The sequence below is a fragment of the Entelurus aequoreus genome, linkage group LG23 (genome assembly GCF_033978785.1).
Source record: "Entelurus aequoreus isolate RoL-2023_Sb linkage group LG23, RoL_Eaeq_v1.1, whole genome shotgun sequence".
NCBI classification, from domain to species: Eukaryota; Metazoa; Chordata; class Actinopteri; order Syngnathiformes; family Syngnathidae; genus Entelurus; species Entelurus aequoreus.
The window spans coordinates 10,791,103-10,817,397 of record NC_084753.1 but is presented as its reverse complement, the minus strand read 5'-3'; the positions used below and the strand labels follow the sequence as shown (position 1 = coordinate 10,817,397).

The window sequence follows — 26,295 nt, the reverse complement described above, 5'->3', positions numbered from 1 at the left end:
AGCGCCAATAAACCTTGAAGGCACTGCCTTTGCATGCCGGCCCAATCACATAATATCTACGGCTTTTCACACATGCATACTTGGTCAACAGCCATACAGGTCACACTGAGGGTGGCGGTATAAACAACTTTAACACTGTTACAAATATGCGCCACACTGTGAACCCACACCAAACAAGAATGACAAACACATTTCGGGAGAACATCCGCACCGTAACACAAAACATAAACACAACAGAACAAATACCCAGAACCCCTTGCAGCACTAACTCTTCCGGGACGCTACAATATACACCCCCCCGCTACCCCCTAGACCAGGGGTAGGGAACCTATGGCTCTCGAGACAGATGTGGCTCTTTTGATGACTGCATCTGGCTCTCAGATAAATCTTAGCTGACATTGCTTAACACGATAAGTAATGAATAATTCCACTGGTAATCACAGAGTTAAAAATAACGTTCAAAATATAAAACATTCTCATGCATTTTAATCCATCCATCCGTTTTCTACCCCACCTGTTCAAGAAGTCGCATTAATGGTAAGAAGTATTTTACTTATTATTGAACGGGACAAGCGGTAGAAAATGGATGGATGGATGGTTAGCTTATTATGCTCTAACAATGTTGGTCTTACTTAAAAATGCACGCATTTAGTTGTATTCAGTGTTAAAAAATATTATATGGCTCTCACGGAAATACATTTTAAAATATTTGGCTTTCATGGCTCTCTCGCGCAAAAAGGTTCCCGACCCCTGCCCTAGACATTAAACAAAAGTAATTACAACTAGAAAACTCCCATGAACATTTAGATCGACCTGCTAAATGTGCTGTGAACCTCTGGCCCGGAGTTGATTGAAGCTGAAAAGCTAGCATAAAACATAGAAATGCTAACATTAGCTTGTTATAATGCGAACACTTGCAAGATGTAGACAAGTATCCAAATCCATGAATTGTAGGTTTAAACCAGGGGTGTCCAAACTTTTTCCACTGAGGGCCGCACACGGAAAAATTTAAGCATGCGGGGGCCATTTTGATATTTTTCATTTTCAAACCTTAACAACATATATGGATTTTTTTTTTTTAACCTTGAGGGCTCCTGGGGACCATAAAGGGTCTTAGTTATTAAAATGTTAAAAATAAGTCAAATTATTATTATTTTTTTTATTTAACGCTTACAGTAAATCTCTATATCAACTTGAGGTTGATATAAAGTAAACAAAAAAAAAAGGTTTTCTGTCAAAGACAACTTTGTTTTTTTAGAGTAAAACTGAAATATGCAGTATTTAGTAATTAGAGCCTTAAAAGATCAATAATGCAGGACACCATTGATTTTAAGTCTTTAATATTTTTGAGTAATCACAGTGAAAAGTTAAATAAAATCCTACTAAATATATTTGGGATCCAAAAGGTCCCCCACTCATAAAGTGATACATTTTTATTACTTTTTTTTTACTTTTAACACTTAAATTAGGAGATCAACTTCAGATATATCTGTCGATTTTACGTTTGAACTTTTATTTTGTTTGTATTATGCTCTTTTGTCAAATAAAACTTTGATGTTTTTTTATGGCAACCACACAATATATGCAATATTTTTTCCACATAAAACATTTTAAAGTGATATTTTTTAAGTAATAATTCATTATAACATAGATTTTTAGTCTTTTTTTTTTTTTAAGCAATGGCAAAAAAAAAAAGAAAAATAAACAAAGACAAAATTAAAAAAACATTGCAACTTTTTCTTGTTAGATTTCACCTCATTCCACTTTTTTAATCAATCAATCAATCAATCAATGTTTATTTATATAGCCCTAAATCACAAGTGTCTCAAAGGGCTGTACAAGCCACAACGACATCCTCGGTACAGAGCCCACATACGGGCAAGGAAAAACTCACCCCAGTGGGACGTCGGTGAATGACTATGAGAAACCTTGGAGAGGACCGCATATGTGGGTAACCCCCCCCCCCCCCCCCCCCCCCCCCCTCTAGGGGAGACCTAGATGTTTTTTAAAATTTTTGCAATATTATAAATTTTGCAATTTTTGCAGAATGTGTGGCGGGCCGGTAAACAATTAGCTGCGGGCCGCAAATGGCCCCCGGGCCGCACTTTGGACACCCCTGGTTTAAACGATCAAAATTTGCCCAAAATGCTAGCATGCTAATGTTAGCATGATAACACATGGTTAAAGTTCCTCGAAGATGGCGGCAACTATCAAAATCCATGATTTTTAAGTTAAAATTAATTTGATTAGCTAAAATACATAGCATGCTACCCGACAGTTAGGTTTACCATTTTAATTTAAGATTATTTAAAAACCGTGATTGATAAATACACTTTCTTAAACTCACAGACTGACTCACTACCTTAAACTCTAACAAGAAAACAAGAGGCCTTAACATCATTCCCCATCTAAAACCAACATACCCGATCCAAACGTAGAACAAATCTTAAAGTGCGAGAGGACAAATCAATATTTCCTGACACCTGTGTTTTTGTCTCAGGTGGTGTACAAAAACAACGATATCCGTCTGGAGCTTTCCCGCCTGGCCCGGATCGTGGACCCGAAGATGAAACTGCAAGGCGACGTGGTCTTTAAGTGCGAAAACGTTCCCACCTTGGACCCCATCAGCTTCGAGACCCCGGACTCCTACCTGGCTCTGCCAAAGTGGAACACCAAACGGGTGGGCTCCATCTCCTTCGACTTCCGAACTTCGGAGCCCGACGGCTTGATCCTTTTCACCCACGGCAAGCCCCAGGAGCGCCGCGACGCCAAGTCCCAGAAGACGAAGAAGGTGGACTTCTTTGCCGTGGAGCTTCTGGACGGAGTGCTGTACTTGGTGCTGGACATGGGCTCTGGAACCATCAAGGTCAAAGCCACGCAGGCGAAGGTCAACGAAGGCAGCTGGCACCATGTGGACATCCAGAGAGACGGCCGCTCAGGTAAGGAAGTGCAACGTGCGCCAAGTTTTGTTCCGATCAGGGTTTTATCATGCCGATTATGGCAAAAATAATAATCACGATTATTTTGATTGATATTGAAATCTCGATTAATTACTCTAACCCGGGGGTCGGCAACCCGCGGCTCTAGAGCCGTTTAGCGCCGCCCTAGTGGCTCTCTGGAGATTTTTCAAAAATGTATGAAGAATGGAAAAAGATGAGGGGAAAAAAATCAATTTTTTTGTTTTAGTATGGTTTCTGTAGGAGGACAAACATGACACAAACCTCCGTAATTGTTATAAATCACACTGTTTATATTAAATATGCTTCACTGATTCAAGTATTTGGCGAGCGCCGTTTTGTCCTACTTATTTTGGCGGTCCTTGAACTCACCGTATAGTCTGTTTACATGCATAACTTTCTCCGACTTTCTAGGACGTGTTTTATGCCACTTCTTTTTCTATCTCATTTTGTCCACCACACTTTTAACGTTGTGCGTGAGTGCACAAAGGTGAGTTTTGTTGATGTTATTGACTTGTGTGAAGTGCTAATCAGACATATTTGGTCACTGCATGACTGCAAGCTAATCGATGCTATCATGCTATTTAGGCTAGCTATATGTACATATTGCATCATTATGCCTAATTTGTAGCTATATTTAAGCTAATTTAGTTTCCTTTAAGTCCTCTTAATTAAATTTATATCTCATGACACATGTAATATGGCTTTGAATTTTTTGCGGCTCCAGACAGATTTGTTTTTGTTTTTTTTGGTCCAATATGGCTCTTCCAACATTTTGGGTTGCCGACCCCTGCTCTAACCCTATTCATTCATTTGAAAACATGAGTATTTATTGTACCACCAAAACTCAACTTTTAATATTAATTAAAAGAACAACAGTAATAAATTAGGAACAAATAAAGAAGTCAAATAATAATAATAATAAAAAACAATAGCTATATAATAAAACCGTAAAATTCATTTATTCGTGTAGAATTTGTTTTATTCATTTAAAAAATGAAATACAACTTTTACACTAATTTTACCACCATAGTGTGTGCTTGTTGTGTCATAAATGCAATTTCATCAAATTCAAAAATCCTCACAGTTTTGAGTATTTAGATCAGGGGTCCCCAAACTACGGCCCGCGGGCCAGATACGGCCCGCCAGCGTCCAAAATCCGGCCCGCGGGTAGTACGAAGTAAAAAAAAAATTAAAATTGTATTTTATTTTTTTTAAATTTTTTTTTATTTTTTATTTTATCTTTTTTTATCTGTTCTTTTTCACCCATCCATCAATCCATTTTCCACCGCTTGTTACTGAGTCTCCTAGGCAGATACGGCACCCCAGCGTCCAAAATCCGGCCCGCGAGTAGTCCTGGCTAAAAAGTAAATAAAAATTGTATTTATTTATTTTTTTGATTATACTTTTTTTTAATCTGTCCTTTTTTCACCCATCCTACAATCCATTCTCTACCGCTTGTTACTGGGTCTCCTAGGCAGATAAGGCACGCCAGCATCCAAAATCCGGCCCGCGGGTAATACCAAGTAAAAAAAATTGTATTTTTATTTTTTAATCTGTTCTTTTTCACCCATCCATCAATCCATTTTCCACCGCTTGTTACTGAGTCTCCTAGGCAGATACGGCACCCCAGCGTCCAAAATCCGGCCCGAAAGTAGTCCTGGCTAAAAAGTAAATAAAAATTGTATTTATTTATTTTTTGATTATAATTTTTTTTAATCTGTCCTTTTTCGCCCATCCTACAATCCATTCTCTACTGCTTGTTACTGGGTCTCCTAGGCAGATAAGGCACGCCAGCATCCAAAATCTGGCCCGCGGGTAATACCAAGTAAAAAAAAAAATATATATACATATATATATATATTTTTATTATTATTTGTTTTAATCTGTCCCTTTTCGCCCATCCATCAATCCATTTTCTACCGCATGTTACTGGGTCTCCTAGGCAGATACGGCACGCCAGCGTCCAAAATCCGACCCGCGGGTAGTCCCGACTAAAAAAAAAAAAAATTGTATATATACACATTTTTTTTAATCTGTCCTTTTTCGCCCATCCATCAATCCATTTTCTACCGCTTGTTATTGGGTCTCCTAGCCGCTCGAGCAAATCATATTGTCTAAAAATGCATTTTCCCAGAGGTAACGGGACGTCATCACCCTTGCGCCACAAAGGCGGCAAGTGCGCGATCTTTCAGTCAATTAGTGCACGAGGGGAAAAAATGGCGGAATCGTTGGGGAAACATAAATTAGACTCCGAGTGTAGAGTTTTTAAACATCAGTGGACATATGACTTTTGTTCAATTTAAGGAAAAGACAGTTTGGATTGTATTTATTTATATATATATATATATATATATATATATATATATATATATATATATATATATATATATATATATATATATATATATATATATATATATATATATACACATATATATATATATGTGTGGGAAAAATCACAAGACTATTTCATCTCTACAGGCCTGTTTCATGAGGGGTTTCCCTCAATCATCAGTAGATTTTTCTCCTGATGAGAGTTTTTAAACATCAGTGGACATATGACTTTTGTTCAGTTTAAGGAAAAGACCGTTTAGATTGTATTTATTTATATATATATATATATATATATATATATATATATATGTGTGGGAAAAATCACAAGACTATTTCATCTCTACAGGCCTGTTTCATGAGGGGTTTCCCTCAATCATCAGTAGATTTTCTCCTGATGATTGAGGGAAACCCCTCATGAAACAGGCCTGTAGAGATGAAATAGTCTTGTGATTTTTCCCACACATACATATTACGCTCTACCACGGTATCGAGCACTATTTTTTTTGGATAATCTAATTAAGACATATATATATATATATATATATATATATATATATATATATATATATATATATATATATATATATATATATACATATACATATATATATATACATATATATATATATATATATATATATATATACATATATATATATATATATATATATATATATATATATATATATATATATATATATATATATATATATATGCCCCTGGTCAAATTTTTTTAACCCAATACGGCCCCCGGGTCAAAAAGTGTGGGGACCCCTGATTTAGATGAATATTTTAAATTCATTCTAAGCAGGGAGGTAATGGGTCCCATTTTTATAGTCTTTGGTATGACTCGGCCGGGGTTTGAACTCACGAACTACCGATCTCAGGGCGGACACTCTAACCACTAGGCCACTGTGTAGGTTTTCTGCCTCTCAAGCAGCGACTGCTGTCCTGTTTGTACGTTGATCGTACATCAATGATGTCGTTCACAACAACACAATCAGATTAGATGTTTTATGGGTGGGGATGTATGCAGAGTACTGGCTGTTTTGTAGTACCGGTTCCTAATTAGGCCATGAAGATTCTGAACTAACGATACTACTATCTGTATTTTTTCTACGTAAATACGACACGTCATCGCACCGAGTTTAGCTGAAATTAGCTTTGAATAATGACAAATAAGGAAGCAACCCCACTCTAAAGTTTGTGACACCACAATATTTCCTGTGTCAGTTTGAAGTGAACGCACTTTACTCACGACGAGTTACGACCACATTTTATCAACCGTCCTAGCGATCGATTAACCCACAAGCCAAAAAGGGAAAAATCGAAGTAAAATAATAAACCATAAAGTTGCTTTGAAGCAAGGTATCATTCGCTGTGACTGACACATTCTTGTATTTGTTAGCTTCTTGAGACCTTCAAAAAATGCCTACCTCTTTAGGACCACCCTTTCCAGATCTCTAAAGATTTGTATTTACAACATTAATAATATATACATACTATGCAAATATAAAAAAAAAAACTTGTGAAAAATTAGTTGGAATTCAAAAGTCAAAAGTATACATACAGCAATGTTAATATTTGCTTACATGTCCCTTGGCAAGTTTCACTGCAATAAGGCGCTTTTGGTAGCCATCCACAAGCTTCTGGTTGAATTGTTGACCACTCCTCTTGACAAAACTGGTGCAGTTCAGCTAAATATGTTGGTTTTCTGACATGGACTTGTTTCTTCAGCATTGTCCACATGTTCTCAATGGGGTTTAAGTCAGGACTTTGGTAAGGACATTATAATACCGTAATTCTAGCCTGATTTAGCCATTCCGTTACCACTTTTGACGTGTGTTTGGAACACCCAACTGCGCCCAAGACCCAACCTCCGGGCTGATGATTTTAGAATTTGGAGGTAATCCTCCTTTTTCATTGTCCCATTTACTCTCTGTAAAGCACCAGTTCCATTGGCAGCAAAACAGGCCCAGAACATAATACTACCACCACCATGCTTGACGGTAGGAATGGTGTACTTTGTATTAAAGAGCTCACCTTTTCTCCTCCAAATATATTGCTGGGTATTGTGGCCAAACAGCTCATTTTTTGTTTCATCTGACCACAGAACTTTCCTCCAGAAGGTCTTATGATGTCAGATGAAACAAAAATTCCCAGCAGATTTGGTCACATTTTCAGTAGACCCATAATAAATTCATAAAAGAACCAAACTTCATGAATGTTTTTTGTGACCAACAAGTCTGTGTATGTAAACTTTTAACCACAACTGTATATGTTAATAGTTTCAATATAGAGGAAACTTGTTTTTCCACTCGACTGCTACTTTAAATTGCCATAAATGTGCCACCAACACGAATCGGGGACATGTTTATTTGCGTGAACACAAGGCTGCCTGTGTGACTTCCTGTTTTGGTCACACACACATAGGGATGATGTTTGATAAGAAATTATCGAGTTCGAGCCCATTATCGAATCCTCTTATCGAACCGATTCCTTATCGATTCTCTTATCGAATCCAGATAGGTTGTTGTATATGGAAAAAACACACAATATTTGGTTTAACAAAAGCTCACTTTTATTTTATAAGAAAAAACTAAAAAAAAAATAAAATAAAAAAAAATATATATATATATATATATATATATATATATATATATATATATATATATATATATATATATATATATATATATATTGACTGTTACCCCCCTATAAAAAAAAAAATATTGACTGTTGTTACCCAAAGTATATTAAGTGGGATTTTTCAGAAAAACAAATATATACAGTAACATAAAAACAACCTGTCTCTGTGATTACTATAGGTGTATAAATAATAATATAGTGTTAAATAAAATCAGTCCCTTGGGCACAAAACTGAAAATAATACAGCTCTCCAAAAAGTGCACTTCTGCTACTATTGGAACATACTAACTACACACACAGGCAGACAGCTAACAAACAATCCAAGATGTTTAATACAGTTCCAAAGCAGATTAATCCATTTAGGCTCTTTATTGTTGTTGATCTTGCTTTGTCTTTTCCTATCTTTACTTTTGTCTTGCACTGGACTGTTATTTCTCTTTTTTTTAAACTGAAATACACACAATGAAAAATGTATAAGTTATGTAATTCAATTAACATACTGAAATGTAATATACAATATGTTAATATTAGCTCCACACAAATATGCAGTACTATCATCAAACAAATACTTCTGAGTGTTGAAACTATTTCGATGGTGGAAATACACGACTGGCAGCCATTTTAAGTCATCAAAACATCCTTTGAAACAGTGCACAAAAATCGTTTTTCAATAAACATCTTACTATTAAATTTAACCACTTTCCACCTTAATATTGAGTTATATAAACAAGTTAAACAGTTTACTTACAGACTTATCTTTTCCAAGGCTTGTAAGAGCTAACACAACTTGTCTACTTCTCAATTGTCTCATGAACTGGACTAACGTCGTCAACCCGGAAGTGCCCAAACTATTGACGTGTAGTATTTTCATATCGCCACAAGGTGACAGTAAGAGTCTACAATCAAATGGGCATAACATTGCCCATTTGGGATTCGTTCCCAGGGATTCGAATAAAGAACCAACTCTTTTTCTTTACTATAGTGGCCTCAATAACGGGAACCGGTTCTCAAAAAGGGATTCGAGTCCATGGAATCGGTTCTTTTCTTATCGAACAACCGGGAGAATCGGTTTCGAACATCATCCCTACACACACATCACTTCACGGTCATATTTCGTTCATATCAAAGTTGCATATTGTGTTTGTAATATGAACTACGACTTTATAAAAAGGTCGGATTTAGCAAATTACACCACAGTAATCCCGAGGTCCTTCAGTGAAAGCATTATTTTGTGCATATCTTCTGTTTTGATGAACTTTTAATACCGTAATACCTGCAAATGAGATGCACATATTGATTTGAGCATTTAAGCGCATCTCCACACACTTGCTGACAATTTTAACCGAGTTGGAGGGAAGCTTTAACATGTGTCCTCAATCTTTTAAACCCGACCTGTACAAGCATAATCTGTTTCGTTCAAAGCTCAAATAAATATGTGATTTTCATACATGTTGAGCTCTATTCAGATTCTTCAGTTCTATGGTTGCCTAGAAGGATGAGAAGTGATTAGAACGGAAGTTTATTTATTCTACCAAACAGGAGTAAGTACAAACAACAAGCTAACAAGAGGTCGACGCAATCCCTCTAATGGATGCACGTCTTCCCAGGCTTTTGTCTGTCCGGGTTAGCTGGCCTTGGCATGAATTGAAACTAAAACTTAACTTGACGTGTGTGTGTGTGTGTACATCTCTTCATATGAGGGGCCGTTAGGGACATTATTCAGAATTACCTCTTACATACACTACTGAAATGCTCTCACATAAACAACTGAAATCTTTTTCTTTTATACACACTACTGAAACACTCTTATAAACACTACTGAAATGCTCTTACATACACTACTGAAATCCTCTCACATAAACAACTGAAATCTTTTTCTTTTTTACACACTTCTGAAACACTCTTATAAACACTACTGAAATGCTCTTACATACACTACTGAAATGCTCTCATATAAACAACTGAAATGTTTTTCTCTCATACACCCTAGTGAAACACTCTTATAAACACTACTGAAATGCTCTTACATATACTACTGAAACACTCTTATAAACACTACTGAAACAGTCTTATAAACACTACTGAAACATTCTTATAAACACTACTGAAACACTCTTATAAACACTACTGAAACACTCTTATAAACACTACTGAAATGCTCTTACATACACTACTGAAACACTCTTATAAGCACTACTGAAACACTCTTATAAACACTACTGAAATGCTCTTACATAGACTACTGAAACACTCTTATAAACACTACTGAAACACTCTTATAAACACTACTGAAATGCTCTTACATACACTACTGAAACGCTCTTATAAACACTACTGAAACACTCTTATAAACACTACTGAAACACTCTTATAAACACTACTGAAACACTCTTATAAACACTACTGAAAGACTCTTATAAACACTACTGAAAGACTCTTACATACACTAGTGAAACACTCTTATAAACACTACTAAAATGTTTTTGTCTCACGCACACACACACACACACCTGGAATTATTTTTCACTAGTATGTATAAACGGATTTCACCTGTGTGTGTGTGTGTGCTTTTTACACGTGTGTGTGAGGGACAACAATTTCAGTAGTATGTGTGCAAAGATTTCAGTTATGTGTATTAGCGCATCTTACCATTGTGTATATGAGCATTTTACCACTATGTGTTTGAGCATCTTACTAGTGTGTGTGAGCGATGTTGCATTCCGGTTCCGGTACAATCCCCGCCCCTTTTCAGACAAGTTTATTTTTATTTTTTTTAAAGCCAAGTTGTGGACAAAATGTCCCGGAAACGCTCGCAACCCCATGTCAATCCTAGCGCCTCCTTCTCCACCTGGGCATATCGCTGTTCGGTCTCTGTCATGGAGCGTAATGCGTACGCGACTGGTTTCCACAGCTCTCCCTCCTTCTGTAGGAGGACTGCCCCCAATCCGTATGAAGAGGCATCCGCCGACAGTTTCAGCTATATGTTGGGGTTGTACAGTGTCAGTACTGGAGGTGATGTGAGATCATTTTTCAGCCGATCAAACGCTCTCTGTTGTGCACATCCCCAGACCCACTGATACTTCTTTGAGAGAAGGTCTCTCAACGGCTTGTCCTTTTCAGCCAGACCTGGAATGTCCTTTCCGAGCTGGTTTAACATTCCCGGGAAACTGCGAACCTCTCCTGTGTTGGACGGCTCTCTCATTGACATGACAGCCTTTACTTTGTCTGGGTCAGGTTGCACACCTTCAGCTGACAGAATGTGGCCTAAGAACTTGACTTCACTTCTGCTCAGTTCACATTTCTCCATGTTTAGTGTGACCCCCGCTTCCTGGAGTTTGTTGAGAACGGTGTGTAGTCTGATGTCGTGCTCTTGTTGGTCTCTTCCCCAGATGAGAACTTCATGCATGTGGCATACGACTCCCTGCAGCCCATCGATGATCATAGACATACGCCGCTGAAAATGTTCTGGGGCTGACGCTATGCCGAAGGGCAGCCTGTTAAAGTAGAAACGGCCAAAGGGAGTTATGAACGTGGTGTACAGTGACGACTCGGGGGATAATGGGATTTGCCAAAATCCTCTGTTGGCATCTAACTTGCTGAAGACCTTCGCTCCTGCTAGAGAACCAATAGTCTGCTCCACTGAAGGCAGTATGTATTTCTCTCTGGAAACCGCTTCGTTGAGGCGAGTGAGGTCAACGCAGATGCGCACTGAGCCAATCTTTGTAGGCACTGGAACCATGCCCGAACACCAGTCAGTCGGCTCTTCCACTCTGGATATGACTCCAATGTCCTCCATTTTCTTGAGCTCCTCTTTTACTTTGCCTAGTAAAGGGATGGGGACCCGTCTTGGTGTGGCCAGGGAATGGGGAATGGCATCTGGCCTGAGCTTTATAGTGTATGGCTGCTGCATCATTCCTAAACCCTGACACAGTTTTGGGTAGGACTCTTCCATTTCAGACTTGTCTATGCTGTCTGCTCTGTAGACTAGTTTAAGCTTAATGCTTGCTGGTCTGCTTAACAAGGCTACATTTAGGTCATTGACAACATAAATATCTTCCTGTATCACCTGCTCTCCTTTGTATAATGACTCTCTGTATCTGCCTAAAACAAATAGAGGCATGCGGCCTGGGCCAAACAGTGCTCTGTCGGGTTTGGCTAGCTGTGTGTTGCCCTCTGTAATAGCATAGTAAATCTTAGCTGGGATAACTGAGACATCGGCTCCTGTGTCGATCTTAAACCTGACTTTGTGGTTTCTCATTATTAAATCCGCATACCATGGGTCTAAACCTGCATCTACTGAGCCTAGGAACAAGGGAGTGTCATCGTTACATTCTGTCTCTACAACATGTACTGTTTTGGTAGATTTACATACTTTGTTGTAATGGCCTCTCTTTCCACATGAGTGACATGTGACATCTCTGGCTGGGCACTGTGCTTTGGCATGACCAGGGGACTTTCCACATCTGTAGCATGTCTGGCGATCAAATAATGGCTGTGGCTTTGCTGCTGAGTGCTTTGGGTGATGAGAGATCTTGGGTGTAAATGGTTTTTTTCTTCTGCCTTTTGTTATTGCATCAATGTCCATCCTACCCCCTCCCCTGAGGTCTGTTTGCTGCCTCTTGATCACTTCGGACTGTCTTGCCATGTCGACTGCTTTTTCCAGCGTCAAATCTGGATCTAACTGCAACCTCTCGGATTGGCTGACGTCTCTCAGCCCCACCACAATACGATCTCTTATTAACTCGTCGTGGAGTGCTCCATATTTGCAGTTTTCTGCCAGGGCATGCAATGCAGTAATAAAAACATCAACAGCCTCATTTGATTGTTGCACTCTTTGGTTGAATCTAGCCCTCTCACATATCACATTCTTCCTAGGCACAAAGTACCTTTCAAGCGTGGCTTTCACTGAGGTGTACTGCTGTCTCTGTACGTCGGTTAAATCATGACCGCGCAGGATGTCATCTGCTTCATCCCCCATGCAGTAGATCAGAGTGTTCACCTGGTTAGCTTCAGTGCTAAAATGGAGGTTGCTGGCTAGCCGGAATCTCTCGAACCTGTATCCATCGTTCCCAGTCCTGAGGCTTTGAAAAGTTGAACGCTTCAGGTGGTTGTATGGAGAACGTAGCGCTCGGAGGAGCGTTAGCATTAGCCGCTAGCTGGGGAGGTTGTTGTTGCCGCGCTGCCGGTACAGCCGCTGCGTTGCCGCCTTCGGACATCTCGTCTCTCCTGACGTTATAAAACTCTCCTTTCAGCTGTTAAAGTTGCTCTTTTTACCGCTGCCGAACTTCTGACACCATGTCGTGGTATGGGTTGTAATGATCAGACGGTTTATGCAAGCAATGTGTTTTATTCCGACCAGCCTCAGTCTACCATAGGATTCATTGTCACAACATCAAGCGTCATTACGTAACATCCGGTCGGGGACATCCTGTATGCTATTTCAAAATAAAGGCATACCAGATAACACCACACAGAATACTGTGGAATTTTGCAATGAAAACAGAGCTTTTTGTATTGGGATACAATGTGTCCCAATACTTCCGCTTCAACCATTGACGTCACGCGCATACGTCATCATACATAGACGTTTTCAACCGGAAGTTTCCCGGGAAACTTAAAATTGCACTTTATAAGTTAACCCGGCCGTATTGGCATGTGTTGCAATGTTAAGATTTCATCATTGATATATAAACTATCAGACTGCGTGGTCGGTAGTTGTGGGTTTCAGTAGGCCTTTAAGACTCGATTTGTTCGGGAACATTACATCTCTACATTACAGCAAAAAAATCGATTTTCGAATTAATCACGATTCTTATTTGTCACAATTCTTAGTCAATTAAAAAAAATCTGTCCTGTCCCTCCACTCAGACGAATCACATTGTTGATGTAGATCAGGGGTGTCAAACTCATTTTAGATCTGGGACCACACGGAGAAAAATCTACTCCCAAGTGGGCCGGACTGGTAATATCACGGCACGATAACTTAAAAATAAAGACAAGTTCAGATTGTGTTCTTTGTTTAAAAATAAAACAAGCACATTCTGAAAATGTACAAATCATAATGTTGTTGTTTTTTTTTTATGTTGTGGTTAATAGTATTCTATCTTTGTGTCCTTATTTATACTTTATGAATAAATGATGTGATAATGTTCATCAGTCAACTCATTGGTGTTAATTTTTAATCTATCAAGATAAAAAAATTATATCAAAATCAAATTAAAGGATGTTATTTATGGAGTTTGCTCATTTTCCTCGACTGGTGCACTGGTTTATTTTATTTTTTTTACATATGTAGTATCATCTACAAAGATATAAATAATTGCTATTGCGACATCTAGTGGACACATTTAGAACAGCAGTTTCTTTCATGAAAAAAATGTTGGCTCATTTTTATACTTGGCAAACTCACCTCGCGGGCCGGAGAAAACCTGTTACGTTTGACACCTCTGATGTAGATGATCTGCTGTACAGATTTACTTTAGAAAAGAGAAGTGTTGGATACTTCTCTTGTTGCCTAATTTGTATTTGACTTTATTAAATGTTTGGGTAGAATTTTATTCAACAAAAACAGTTTTCTTTTAAGTCGGGGGTGTCAAAGTCAAGGCCCACGGGTGGGAATGAATTATCTTTGGCCCCCGGGATGATATTTGATTAGTATTAGAACCGGCCCGCAGGCCACAGCCGCCTGCTGCTGTTTTTCACACACCAATATTCCATCAGTGTTGGCGCTAGTAATTCTCAAAATGGGGTCCCAGGGACCCCATCCAGTCATAAAAATGGGGTCCCACAGTACATTTTTGGGGTCCCACTTTTTTGTAAGCGTTTTGAAAACAAATGATAAATGTATGCATTATCCTGTTAAATCTCACATTCTATATTGTGTTTTGGAAAAAGGTTGTCATAAACGTTACTTAATTCATTATAAAAAAAATTATACAAAAGAAAACACATTTTCATGCATATGCACATTTATTTAGTTATAAACATTCATTCACTTTCTTCTTTCCTTCATGGATCTAAGCTCTTTTTTCTATATTTTTATTGTAATATTTTTAGAATGTGTTTGTTCTATTTTTGACCAAAGTGAGACAAAGAAAACAATCTGAAGATGTCTTTCTTTTTTAGTTATAATGCCATGATTTTAATAGTCCGGCCTGCGTGTGCACAGATTTTTCCTCCATACGGCCCCTTAGCTAAAATGAGTTTGACACCCCTGTTTTAAGTAAAATAGAAATATATCACAGCTGTTTATCTATTTTATGGACTAATGTAGTTAATTTTAGAACTGGCACCCAATGTTATTAAAAAAGTATTTATTTCGAATCGAGAATCGATTCTGAATCGAATTTTTACCCCCAAGAATTGAATCGAATCGTGCCGTGCCCTAAGATTCACAGCCCTACCAAATAATGTAAGATCAATCAATGGAAATTCCAGTTGAGTTAGAATAAAACAACTTCGTTAACTTGGTTAGTTTCTTGCCATAATAATCTCAATTTAAAAAATGGTATATCATTTGTTGATAACATTTCTTAATTTCAATTACAGTTGCAAGTCCAAGAGATTAGTTCAGGGGTCGGCAACCCAACATGTTGAAAGAGCCATATTGGACCAAAAATACAAAAAACAAATCTGTCTGGAGCCGCAAAAATTGAAAAGCCGTATATAAGTCTTAAAATTAAGACAACACATGACGTACGTGTCTATATTAGCTATAATAGCCTACTATCAAAATGACTATGTGTTGCAGGCTGAAGCAAATCTTCGTTGACAGAAATGTTGAAATTTCATATTTATTCTACACACTTTTACAACATAAGAAAACATTAGTAAATCAGAGGCTACTCAGAAGGTGAGATAACTCCTGGAAATGACTGTCTTAGAATGGCCAAAGGTATAGATGTGCGTATCCAAGTTAAAGGAAACGGCAGGCTGTCTTCTTTTAATAGATTTATTACAATCTTTGGCAAGCTAATTAATGTTTGCTGTGGTCTGGAACAACATGGCACACAAACAACTATGAGAAATGCAGCCAATATTACATACAGATAATGTGCCATGAGACATGCAAATATAAATTATATACAAAGAGGATAAAAGTAAAGGATATTAAATGAGCTCAAATGTACCTACAAATGAGGCATAATGATGCAATATGTACATACAGCTAGCCGAAATAGCATGTTAGCATTGACTAGCTTGCAGTCATGCACTGACCAAATAAGCCTGATCAGCACACCAAAGAGTCAATAACATCAACAAAGCGCACCTTTGTGCATTCACGCACAGTATACAACTTTTGGTGGACAAAATGAGACAAAGTAGTGGAAGATTTTAGACATAGACTTTTTATTGTCATTCAAATTTGAACTTTACAGTACAGATAAGAACGAAATTCCGTTGCATTAGCTCAAGGTAGTGCAGGATAAAAGAGCAATAAGGTGCAGATATAAATAAATAGATTACTGTACAGATAAATATATTGCACTTTTTCATATGCATCCATGTTTTTTAATTTAAAAAATCCTCCTAGCCAACCAGCCAACGTATTAAGCAAAGATTGCGATAGAGAAAAGGTGCGAGAAACTTCTGCTGCCTTAAGCGCCGAAAACCAAGGCAATCTCTGCGTGAGACGGTGTACTCCAAGGAGCTCGGGCCCAGGGTCTATATATCAGGTTAGCCCAGCCAATTTAGCCGTGTGTCACAGTCAGCTGCTCTGATTAATCACCCGCCCTGCCCCGAGTTAGATAGTGGAGAAGAAAGGAGGATTTTCGCGAGGAACGATGGAGATATAGGATACCAGACTGAGGGATTGGTAACAACAAGCTCATGGGGCTCAAGTTAAGTGTTGTTGGTGAATGGGATTCGGTCCCAGTCGCTTGTAGTCATTTGGCAAACCTGTTTGGGGAAAAGTAAAAGTTGCACAATGCACGTATCGTATTATTTCTATAAATTAGGGCGGTGAATCTTTGGGCACCACACGATTCTATTCGTTTCAAAACAATTCTCGATTCAATATCTATACTTTTTTATACTAATGGATGCCAATTCTATGATTAACTACATTCCACCATGGAATAGATCAGAATCAGAATCAGAATACTTTATTAATCCCCGAAGGGAAATTAAGATTTTCAGCACAATCCCATTCAAGATCAGACAAACATTACAGGGAGACAGAACAGGATCGCTGACGGGTCTGCCAACTTCCGGCGCCCCTAACAAAAAAGTTGAGAAACAAGTAAAAAGTGAGAAAAAAAAAATGCAGTCTAAGCCTGGGCATCTGGAAAGGGGGTCCAGACTGAGAGCAAGGGGGGAAAAAACTCTCATAGCCATAGTACACATTGGCATGTGTGTAAGAGGGAAACATCAAAGGACATTAAAGACATTAAAAAAGCGGAGCTGATGCAACCAGACATTTCTACATACAGCTACAAAAGTAAAACAACAACAACAAAAAACATATGGTGTTCCACGCCATTGTCTGCTGGGGTGGGGTGAGTATGGCCAGAGACAGGAGCAGACCCAACAAAGCAACAAAAAGAGCCGACTCCACCTTCGGCCGCCCACTAACTCTCGGCCAGTGGTGATAAACAGTTCTGATCAATTACTTAAAATAAAAAAATAAAAAACTGGTTTTGTTGAATAAAATTCCACCCAAATATTTAATAAAGTCATATACAAATAAGGCAATAAGAGAAGTGTCCAACAGCAGATATGATTATCTACATCAACTAGGGGTGTAACGGTACACAAAAATTTCGGTTCAGTACGTACCTCGGTTTAGAGGTCACGGTTCGGTTCATTTTCGGTACAGTAAGAAAACAACAAAATATAAATGTTTTGGTTATTTATTTACCAAATTTGTAAACAATGGCTTTATCCTTTTAACATTAGGAACACTATAATAATTCTGCCCATGTTAATCAACATTAAACTGCCTCAAGTTGTTGCTCAGATTAAATAAAATGACTAAACTTTTCTTTTACATATAAAAAGTGCAACATTAAACGGTTTCAAGTCAACTCATCATGCTTAATTTATTACAGCATTTGGGAAGCCTGTAGTTGATTTGTATTATGTACATGTTATATTTTTTATCAACATGTGATAGCAGGGACCCTGCCATTCAAAACTAGGCTGCTGCATTACTAATGATTAATGTAACTATAGCTGAAAAAATGGTACAATAGCAATAGGAGAGACTATTCATCCCTGAACACCATGGAGTTCATGTAGGCTTAATGATGCAGTTACATTATTATATCAACTATCAGAGACAGAAACTTTTCATTTAACATAATGTCCTTTTTTGCTGCTTCAACACAGCTCAATCTACACAGAAAAAGGTAAAGTGAAATAACAGACAGACAGGGCTTTGCTGTCCGTAACACACACACACACACTCACACCGCAAAATGAGCTAATGTTACGCTAAAAGCTAATTACCCTTCACCTCAAGCCAGGACTGCGAGCGAGCTGAGCTGACGTTTATGTTTATGTCACTGCTGATTGGCTGTTACCGCTCTGAATACGCACTGCTGATTGGCTGTTACCGCTCCGTGTGTAACCAATCAGATGGTTGTGTGGGTGGGACAATGCTGGGTGCTGTGTAGAGTACTGACAGAGACAGGCAGAACGAAGCAGAGCAGCTTGTTAAGACTTTAGCTTAGGCGGCTACTTAATATGTTCTTGTGGAAACTCGTTCGGTACACCTCCGAACCGAACCGAAACCCCTGTACCAAAACGGTTCAATACAAATACACGTACCGTTACACCCCTAATATTAACAATAGTATTTGCCTCAATGGCTGGACAGGACAGATAAAAAATAAAATTAAAAAAAACAGATTTATTTATTTATTTTTTTAAATCAATTAAGAATTGTTACAAATAAGATCCACGATTAATCTGAAAATCAATTTCTTATTTTTTTTGTATGGATTCAACCTTGCTGCAGATCTGAATTCCGTCTATCAGCAGCACTTTTGTCTTACAGCCAGGTAATTTACTTGATAAAAATGTATCCCTATTAGCAAGGTGGCAACTAAAATCCATTTAAAACGGCACGACAATGTTTTTGCGTAGTTGTTTCTTAAAAGTGAAACAAAAGAAGAATGTTTAGATTCCTTTTGCCTTACATTGTTTTGTCACGAAACCGGCAAGAATGTGAGAGCAAGTCTCAGTGCGGCTTGTCTCCATCCACAGTGTGGAGCAGCTTTTATTATAAATATAAACTGTCTTACAAGTATCGTTATCACTGCAGGACTGTGGTTTACGGTGTAAGTTTATTTCGAACAAGCATACAGTTACAATTAAGCAGAGGTACCTGTAGCAATTTTTGGTACTTTTGTGTGTCAATTAGAGATGTCCGATAATATCGGCCTGCCGATAAATGCTTTAAAATGTAATATCGGAAATTATCGTTATCGTTTTTTTTATTATCAGTATCGGGTTTTTATTTTATTTTAATTTGTTTTATTAAATCAACATAAAAAACACAAGATACACTTACAATCAGTACACCAACCCAAAAAACCTCCCTCCCCCATTTACACTCATTCACACAAAAGGGTTGTTTCTTTCTTTCTGTTCTTTCTGGTTCCTACATTATATATCAATATATATCAATACAGTCTGCAAGGGATACAGTCCGTAAGCACACATGATTGTGCGTGCTGCTGGTCCACTAATAGTACTAACCTTTAACAGTTAATTTTACTTATTTTCATTAATTACTAGTTTCTATGTAACTGTTTTTATATTGTTTTACTTTCTTTTTTATTCAAGAAAATGTTTTTAATTTACTTATCTTATTTTATTTTATTAATTTTTTTAAAAAGGACCTTATCTTCACCATACCTGGTTGTCCAAATTAGGCATAATAATGTGTTAATTCCACGACTGTATATATCGGTATTGGTTGATATCGGTATCGGTTGATATCGGTATCGGTAATTAAGAGTTGGACAATATCGGAATATCGGATATCGGCAAAAAGCCATTATCGGACAACCCTAGTGTCAATAAATGTTAATTGTTGATAATAAATTAGATTTGTAGTGTAACATTTCATTTGAGTCTCATTTGACTTGCAGTTGCACTTCCGCGACTTTAGATGGCAGTACTGTATCTATGGTATGTTGTCTACTTAGGAAGTAGCTTTTTCCATGAAACTGAATGTTTCGTTGCACCCTACAAAGTGTGTATACTGTACGTATTTCGCTTATTATTGTAACATTCATCTTAGTTGTGGCTTTTATGACCAAATTTGAAGGTAAAATGGCTAACGCTAATAGTAGCCTGTAAGGAACAAATCCAATGTAAATTAGCATCTAGCTAGCGTATTTTGGATGAGTGGGGCGATTTTATTTGTATTTTTTTATTTTTTTTAACGAGCATGCTTGCTTTGTTGATGTTTAAAATTGCAATGCTATTTAGAGGGAGTTTGGCTGAGTGCGGCTTGAGTGATTGTTTGCTTGAAGCCGGTAAGTCAGCACCCGAATATGACAAGTCTGACGTCTCGTGCAACAAAGGTATTGAAATACGGCACCGTTAGATTTTACGTAAATTGACAGAATTCGGTCGGTACCTTCTAAAACATCGAATTTGATACACATTCCTCACATCACAAATTTCCACTTTCTCACTAACACATGTCCGAACAGAAGTAGGAAGAAGCAGAACTTTTTTAATATATTCATTTTAAATTTACATTTCATTTGTTCACTTCCAACTATCATGGGATCACACTCCTCAGCCTTCCCGGTAAGGTCTATTCAGGCGTACTGGAGAGGAGGCTACGCCGGATAGTCCAACCTCGGATTCAGGAGGAACAGTGTGGTTTTCGTCCTGGTCGTGGATCTGTGGACCAGCTCTATACTCTCGGCAGGGTCCTTGAGGGTGTATGGGAGTTTGCCCAACCAGTCCACATGTGTTTTGTGGACTTGGAGAAGGCATTTCGACCGGAAGTCCTGTGGGGAGTGCTCAGAGAGTATGGGGTATCGGACTGTCTGATTGTGGCGGTCCGCTCCCTGTATGATCAGTGTCAGAGCTTGGTCCGCATTGTCGGCAGTAAGTCGGACATGTTTCCAGTGAGGGTTGGACTCCGCCAAGGCTGCCCTTTGTCACCGATTCTGTTCATAACTTTTATGGACAGAATTTCTAGGCGCAGTCAAGGCGTTGAGGGGATCTGGTTTGGTGGCCGCAGGATTAGGTCTCTGCTTTTTGCAGATGATGTGGTCCTGATGGCTTCATCTGGCCAGGATCTTCAGCTCTCACTGGATTGGTTCGCAGCCGAGTGTAAGCGACTTGGATGAGAATCAGCACCTCCAAATCCGAGTCCATGGTTCTCACCCGGAAAAGGGTGGAGTGCCATCTCCGGGTTGGGGAGAAGACCCTGCCCCAAGTGGAGGAGTTCAAGTACCTCGGAGTCTTGTTCACGACTGAGGGAAGAGTGGATCGTGAGATCGACAGGCGGATCGGTGCGGCGTCTTCAGTAATGCGGACGCTGTATCGATCCTTTGTGGTGAAGAAGGAGCTGAGCCGGAAGGCAAAGCTCTCAATTTACCGGTCGATCTACGTTCCCATCCTCACCTATGGTCATGAGCTTTGGGTTATGACCGAAAGGACAAGATCACGGGTACAAGCGGCCGAAATGAGTTTCCTCCGCCGAGTGGCGGGGCTCTCCCTTACAGATAGGGTGAGAAGCTCTGCCATCCGGGGGGAGCTCAAAGTAAAGCCGCTGCTCCTCCACATCGAGAGGAGCCAGATGAGGTGGTTCGGGCATCTGGTCAGGATGCCACCCGAACGCCTCCCTAGGGAGGTGTTTAGGGCACGTCCGACCGGTAGGAGGCCACGGGGAAGACCCAGGACACGTTGGGAAGACTATGTCTCCCGGCTGGCCTGGGAACGCCTCGGGATCCCCCGGGAGGAGCTGGACGAAGTGGCTGGGGAGAGGGAAGTCTGGGCTTCCCTGCTTAAGCTGCTGCCCCCGCGACCCGACCTCGGATAAGCGGAAGAAGATGGATGGATGGATTCTTGAATAAAAAAGAAAGTAAAACAATATAAAAACAGTTACATAGAAACTAGTAATGCATGAAAATGAGTCAAATTAACTGTTAAAGGTTAGTACTATTAGTGGACCAGCAGCACGCACAATCGTGTGTGCTTACGGACTGTATCCCTTGCAGACTGTATTGATATATATTGATATATAATGTAGGAACCAGACTATTAATAACAGAAAGAAACAACCCTTTGGGTTGAGGGAGGTTTTTTGGGTTAGTGCACTAATTGTAAGTGTATCTTGTGTTTTTTATGTTGATTTAATTAAAACAATTAAATTAAATAAAAATATAAATAAAAACCGATACCGATAATAAAAAAAACCTGATACATTTTAACGCATAATATCGACAGGCCGATATTATCGGACATCTCTACTCCACACATATGCTCAGGTCTTGAGTGCCACTTATTTACCTTTACCGTTAAATACAGTACATTAATTTTTACACTGGATCATGCATTTGAGTAGAAAGTAGTAATCTTTTTTTTTTTATAACACCGGCATTCAACCACAGACAATTTCAGAAGAACTACAAATGGTCTCCCAACTGGCCAGCATAAAAAAGAAGATATATTATTTATTGATGGATATTTTACTCCTCCAGGCATCATCTCCGTAAACAGCCGCCGGACACCTTTCACGGCCAGTGGAGAAAATGAGATCCTGGACCTGGAGGGGGATCTTTATCTCGGCGGCCTTCCCGACAACCGCGCGGGCCTGGTGCTCCCCACCGAGCTGTGGACCGCCATGCTGAACTACGGCTACGTGGGCTGCATCAGGGACCTGTTCATCGACGGACGCAGCAAGGACATCCGGCAGATCGCCGCGTCTCAGAACGCGACCGCCATCAAGTCGTCCTGCGGGAAGGTGACGGGGAAACAGTGCGACAGCGGTCCCTGCAAGAACAGCGGCGTGTGCAAGGAGGGATGGAACCGCTTCATCTGTGACTGTGCAGGAACAGGATTCTGGGACAGTACCTGCGACAGAGGTAAGACTCTTCTTTTTGTATTTGGCTTTTTCTTCATTCCATCCTTTGTCTTCTATCCTGTACATTATATTTGACACAGCATTCTGTTGAGTACCTGGGAATCCATACTCAATGGTACCAATTGTTGGTACTTTTGTCGGGGTAATAACTCTTGTTTTTGATGATACAATCTCCTTTTTATGAGCTGACAACTGCTCTCTAGTTGTTGCATATCATTTTTTGATAACATTTCCTAATTTCAATTACAGTTGCAAGTCCAAGAGATTAGATCAGGGGTCGGCAACCCAACATGTTGAAAGAGCCATATTGGACCAAAAATACAAAAAACAAATCTGTCTGAGAAATGAAAAGCCGTATATAAGTCTTATAATGAAGGCAACACATGTCTATATTAGCTATAATAGCCTACTATCAAAATGACTATGTGTCGCAGGCTGAAGCAAATCTTCGTTGACAGAAATGTTGAAATGTCATATTTATTCTACACACTTTTACAACATTAGAAAACATTAGTAAATCGGAGGCTACTCAGAAGGTGACATAACTCCTTGATATTACCGGCTTAGAATGGCCAAATGTATAGATGTGCGTGTCCAAGTTAAAGGAGACGGCAGGCTGTCTTCTTTTAATAGATTCATTACAATCTTTGGCAAGCTTGTTAATGTTTGCTGTGGTCTGGAACAACGTGGCACACAAACAACTATGAGAAATGCAGCCAATATTACATACAGATAATGTGCCATGAGACATGCAAATATAAATTGAATACACAGAGGACCCAAATAAAGGATATTAAATTAGCTCAAATGTACCTACAAATGAGGCATAATGATGCAATATGTACATACAGCTGGCCGAAATAGCATGTTAGCATTGATTAGCTTGCAGTCATGCACTGACCAAATAAGCCTGATTAGCGCTCCAATAAGTCAATAACATCAACAAAGCGCACCTTTGTGCATTCACGCACAGTATACAACTTTTGGTGGACAAAATGAGACAAAGGAGTGGAAGATTTTAGACTTAGACTTCCTTTTTATTGTCATTCAAATTTGAACTTTACAGTACAGTTTAGAACGGAATTCCGTTGCATTAGCTCAAGGTAGTGCAGGATGAAAGAGCAATAAGGTGCAGATATAAATAAATAGACTACTGTACAGATAAATATATTTCACTTTTTCACTTCTCATCAGTGAAGCATACACACAAACATAACAAACAGTGGGCTTTCTAACAATTGGGAAGGTTTGTGTCGTGTTTGTCCTCAAACAAAAAACATACTAAAACAAAAAATATTTTTCCATTTTCAATCGAGAGCCGTGGGTTGCAGACCCCCGCATTAGATGGTGTGTTTAGTTTGTTGTTGCGCCCTAAAAAGTGTTAATGCTGTAAGTATTGTATTTATGCACCAGCTGTTCGATTGTACGTGCATCTTAGTTGTAGTTTTCATCAACGCATTTGGAAGTGTTGAAAAACGCCATGTAAAATCGTTAATGCTAATCAGTAGCACGTCGATAGAGAAAGCCAATTAGCGTCAAGCTAGCGCATTTTTTTGGAAAAGCGGAGCCTGACTTTACTCGTGCAACGTAGGGCCGTTTTTTTGAGTCAATTTCTTTGTTGGCATTGAAAAATGCAACATTCGCTAGAGGTAGTTTGGCTAGGTCCGCTCTCAGTGCTGCTGGGGTGGTCGCCAAGTGCGGCAACACGCAACCCAGGCACTGTAACATGGCACTGTTATATTTTACGTGAATTGTTGGACCGGCGTGAATTAGTCAGTGCCAAAACAAAGTACAGAATTCGGTACTCATCCTTAATTCCCATTTTGGTCTATAGTGTAAACTAGTGTAAACAAACATGTTCCATTGACAACAGCAGTTCAGTTCAATCTAATATGCTTGTTTTTAAAGGGCTTTATAAATAAAGTTGGTATGGTATGGTATGGTATGTTCAATAGTGCAAATTAATGTGTTTATATCCAGATAATGTCCAAAGTTCATGTGAAGAGGTAAAAAAATTGGTTGATAGGTCCAAGAGAGAATGATAAGTGGCTATCTCTTACAGTAGTGAAGCCAATTCCAAACTTCTATTCTGCCTGGGTATAAAATGTAAAAGTTAACAAAACACAATGAATGAGCAAAAACTCCAAAAAAACAAATGTTCTGTAGACACCATATCTTTGGCGAAAAGGTTCAGCTACAATATAAACTTGAATAGTGTGGCCGTTTCAGAAATAGAGCTGTAGTTCTGTCATGATGACAGCGTAGGAAGTGATGCTAAACTAGCAATAAACTCTGAGGCAGGGGTCACCAACCTTTTTGAAACCAAGAGCTACTTCTTGGGTACTGATTAATGCGAAGGGCTACCAGTTTGATACACACTTAAATAAATTGCCAGAAATAGCCAATTTGCTCAATTTACCTTTAACTCTATGTTATTATTAATAATTAATGATTTTTACACTTATTTAATCAGTTTAAAAGAGGAGAAAACACGAAAAAAATGACAATTAATTTTGAAACATAGTTTATCTTCAATTTCGACTCTTTAAAATTCAAAATTCAACCGAAAAAAAGAAGAGAAAAACTAGCTAATTCGAATCTTTTTTGAAAAAATTAAAAAAAGAATTTATGGAACATCATTAGTAATTTTTCCTGATTAAGATTAATTTTAGAATTTTGATGACATGTTTTAAAAAGGTTAAAATCCAATCTACACTTTGTTAGAATATATAACAAATTGGACCAAGCTATATTTCTAACAAAGACAAATCATTATTTCTTCTACATTTTCCAGAACAAAATTTTTTAAAAGAAATTCAAACGACTTTGAAATAAGATTTAAATTTGATTCTACAGATTTTCTAGATTTGCCAGAATATTTTTTTTGAATTTTAATCATAATAAGTTTGAAGAAATATTACACAAATATTCTTCGTGGAAAAAACAGAAGCTAATAGGAAGAATTAAATTAAAATTGTATTATTATTCTTTACAACAAAAACAATAAATTTACCTGAACATTGATTTAAATTGTCATGAAAGAAGAGGAAGGAATTTAAAAGGTAAAAAGGTATATGTGTTTAAAAATCCTAAAATAATTTTTAAAGTTGTATTTTTTCTCAAAAATTGTCTTTCTGAAAGTTATAAGAAGCAAAGTAAAACATTAATGAATTTATTTAAACAAGTGAAGACCAAGTCTTTAAAATATTTTCTTGGATTTTCAAATTCTATTTGAGTTTTGTCTCTCTTAGAATTAAAAATGTCAGGCAAAGCGAGACCAGCTTGCTAGTAAAT

The 26,295-nt window shown here is 38.4% G+C and overlaps 1 protein-coding gene across 2 annotated transcripts in view; it reads left to right on the top strand.

Moving 5' to 3' along the window:
- LOC133640407 (neurexin-3b) overlaps positions 1-26,295 on the top strand; it is an 869,211-nt gene that overhangs the window by 320,948 nt on the left and 521,968 nt on the right. For both annotated transcript variants that reach the window (XM_062033799.1, XM_062033798.1), the window contains exons 8-9: positions 2,501-2,939; positions 22,619-23,002. In XM_062033799.1, the coding sequence (XP_061889783.1) occupies positions 2,501-2,939; positions 22,619-23,002 (823 nt within the window). The remainder of the gene's footprint in view (positions 1-2,500; positions 2,940-22,618; positions 23,003-26,295) is intronic.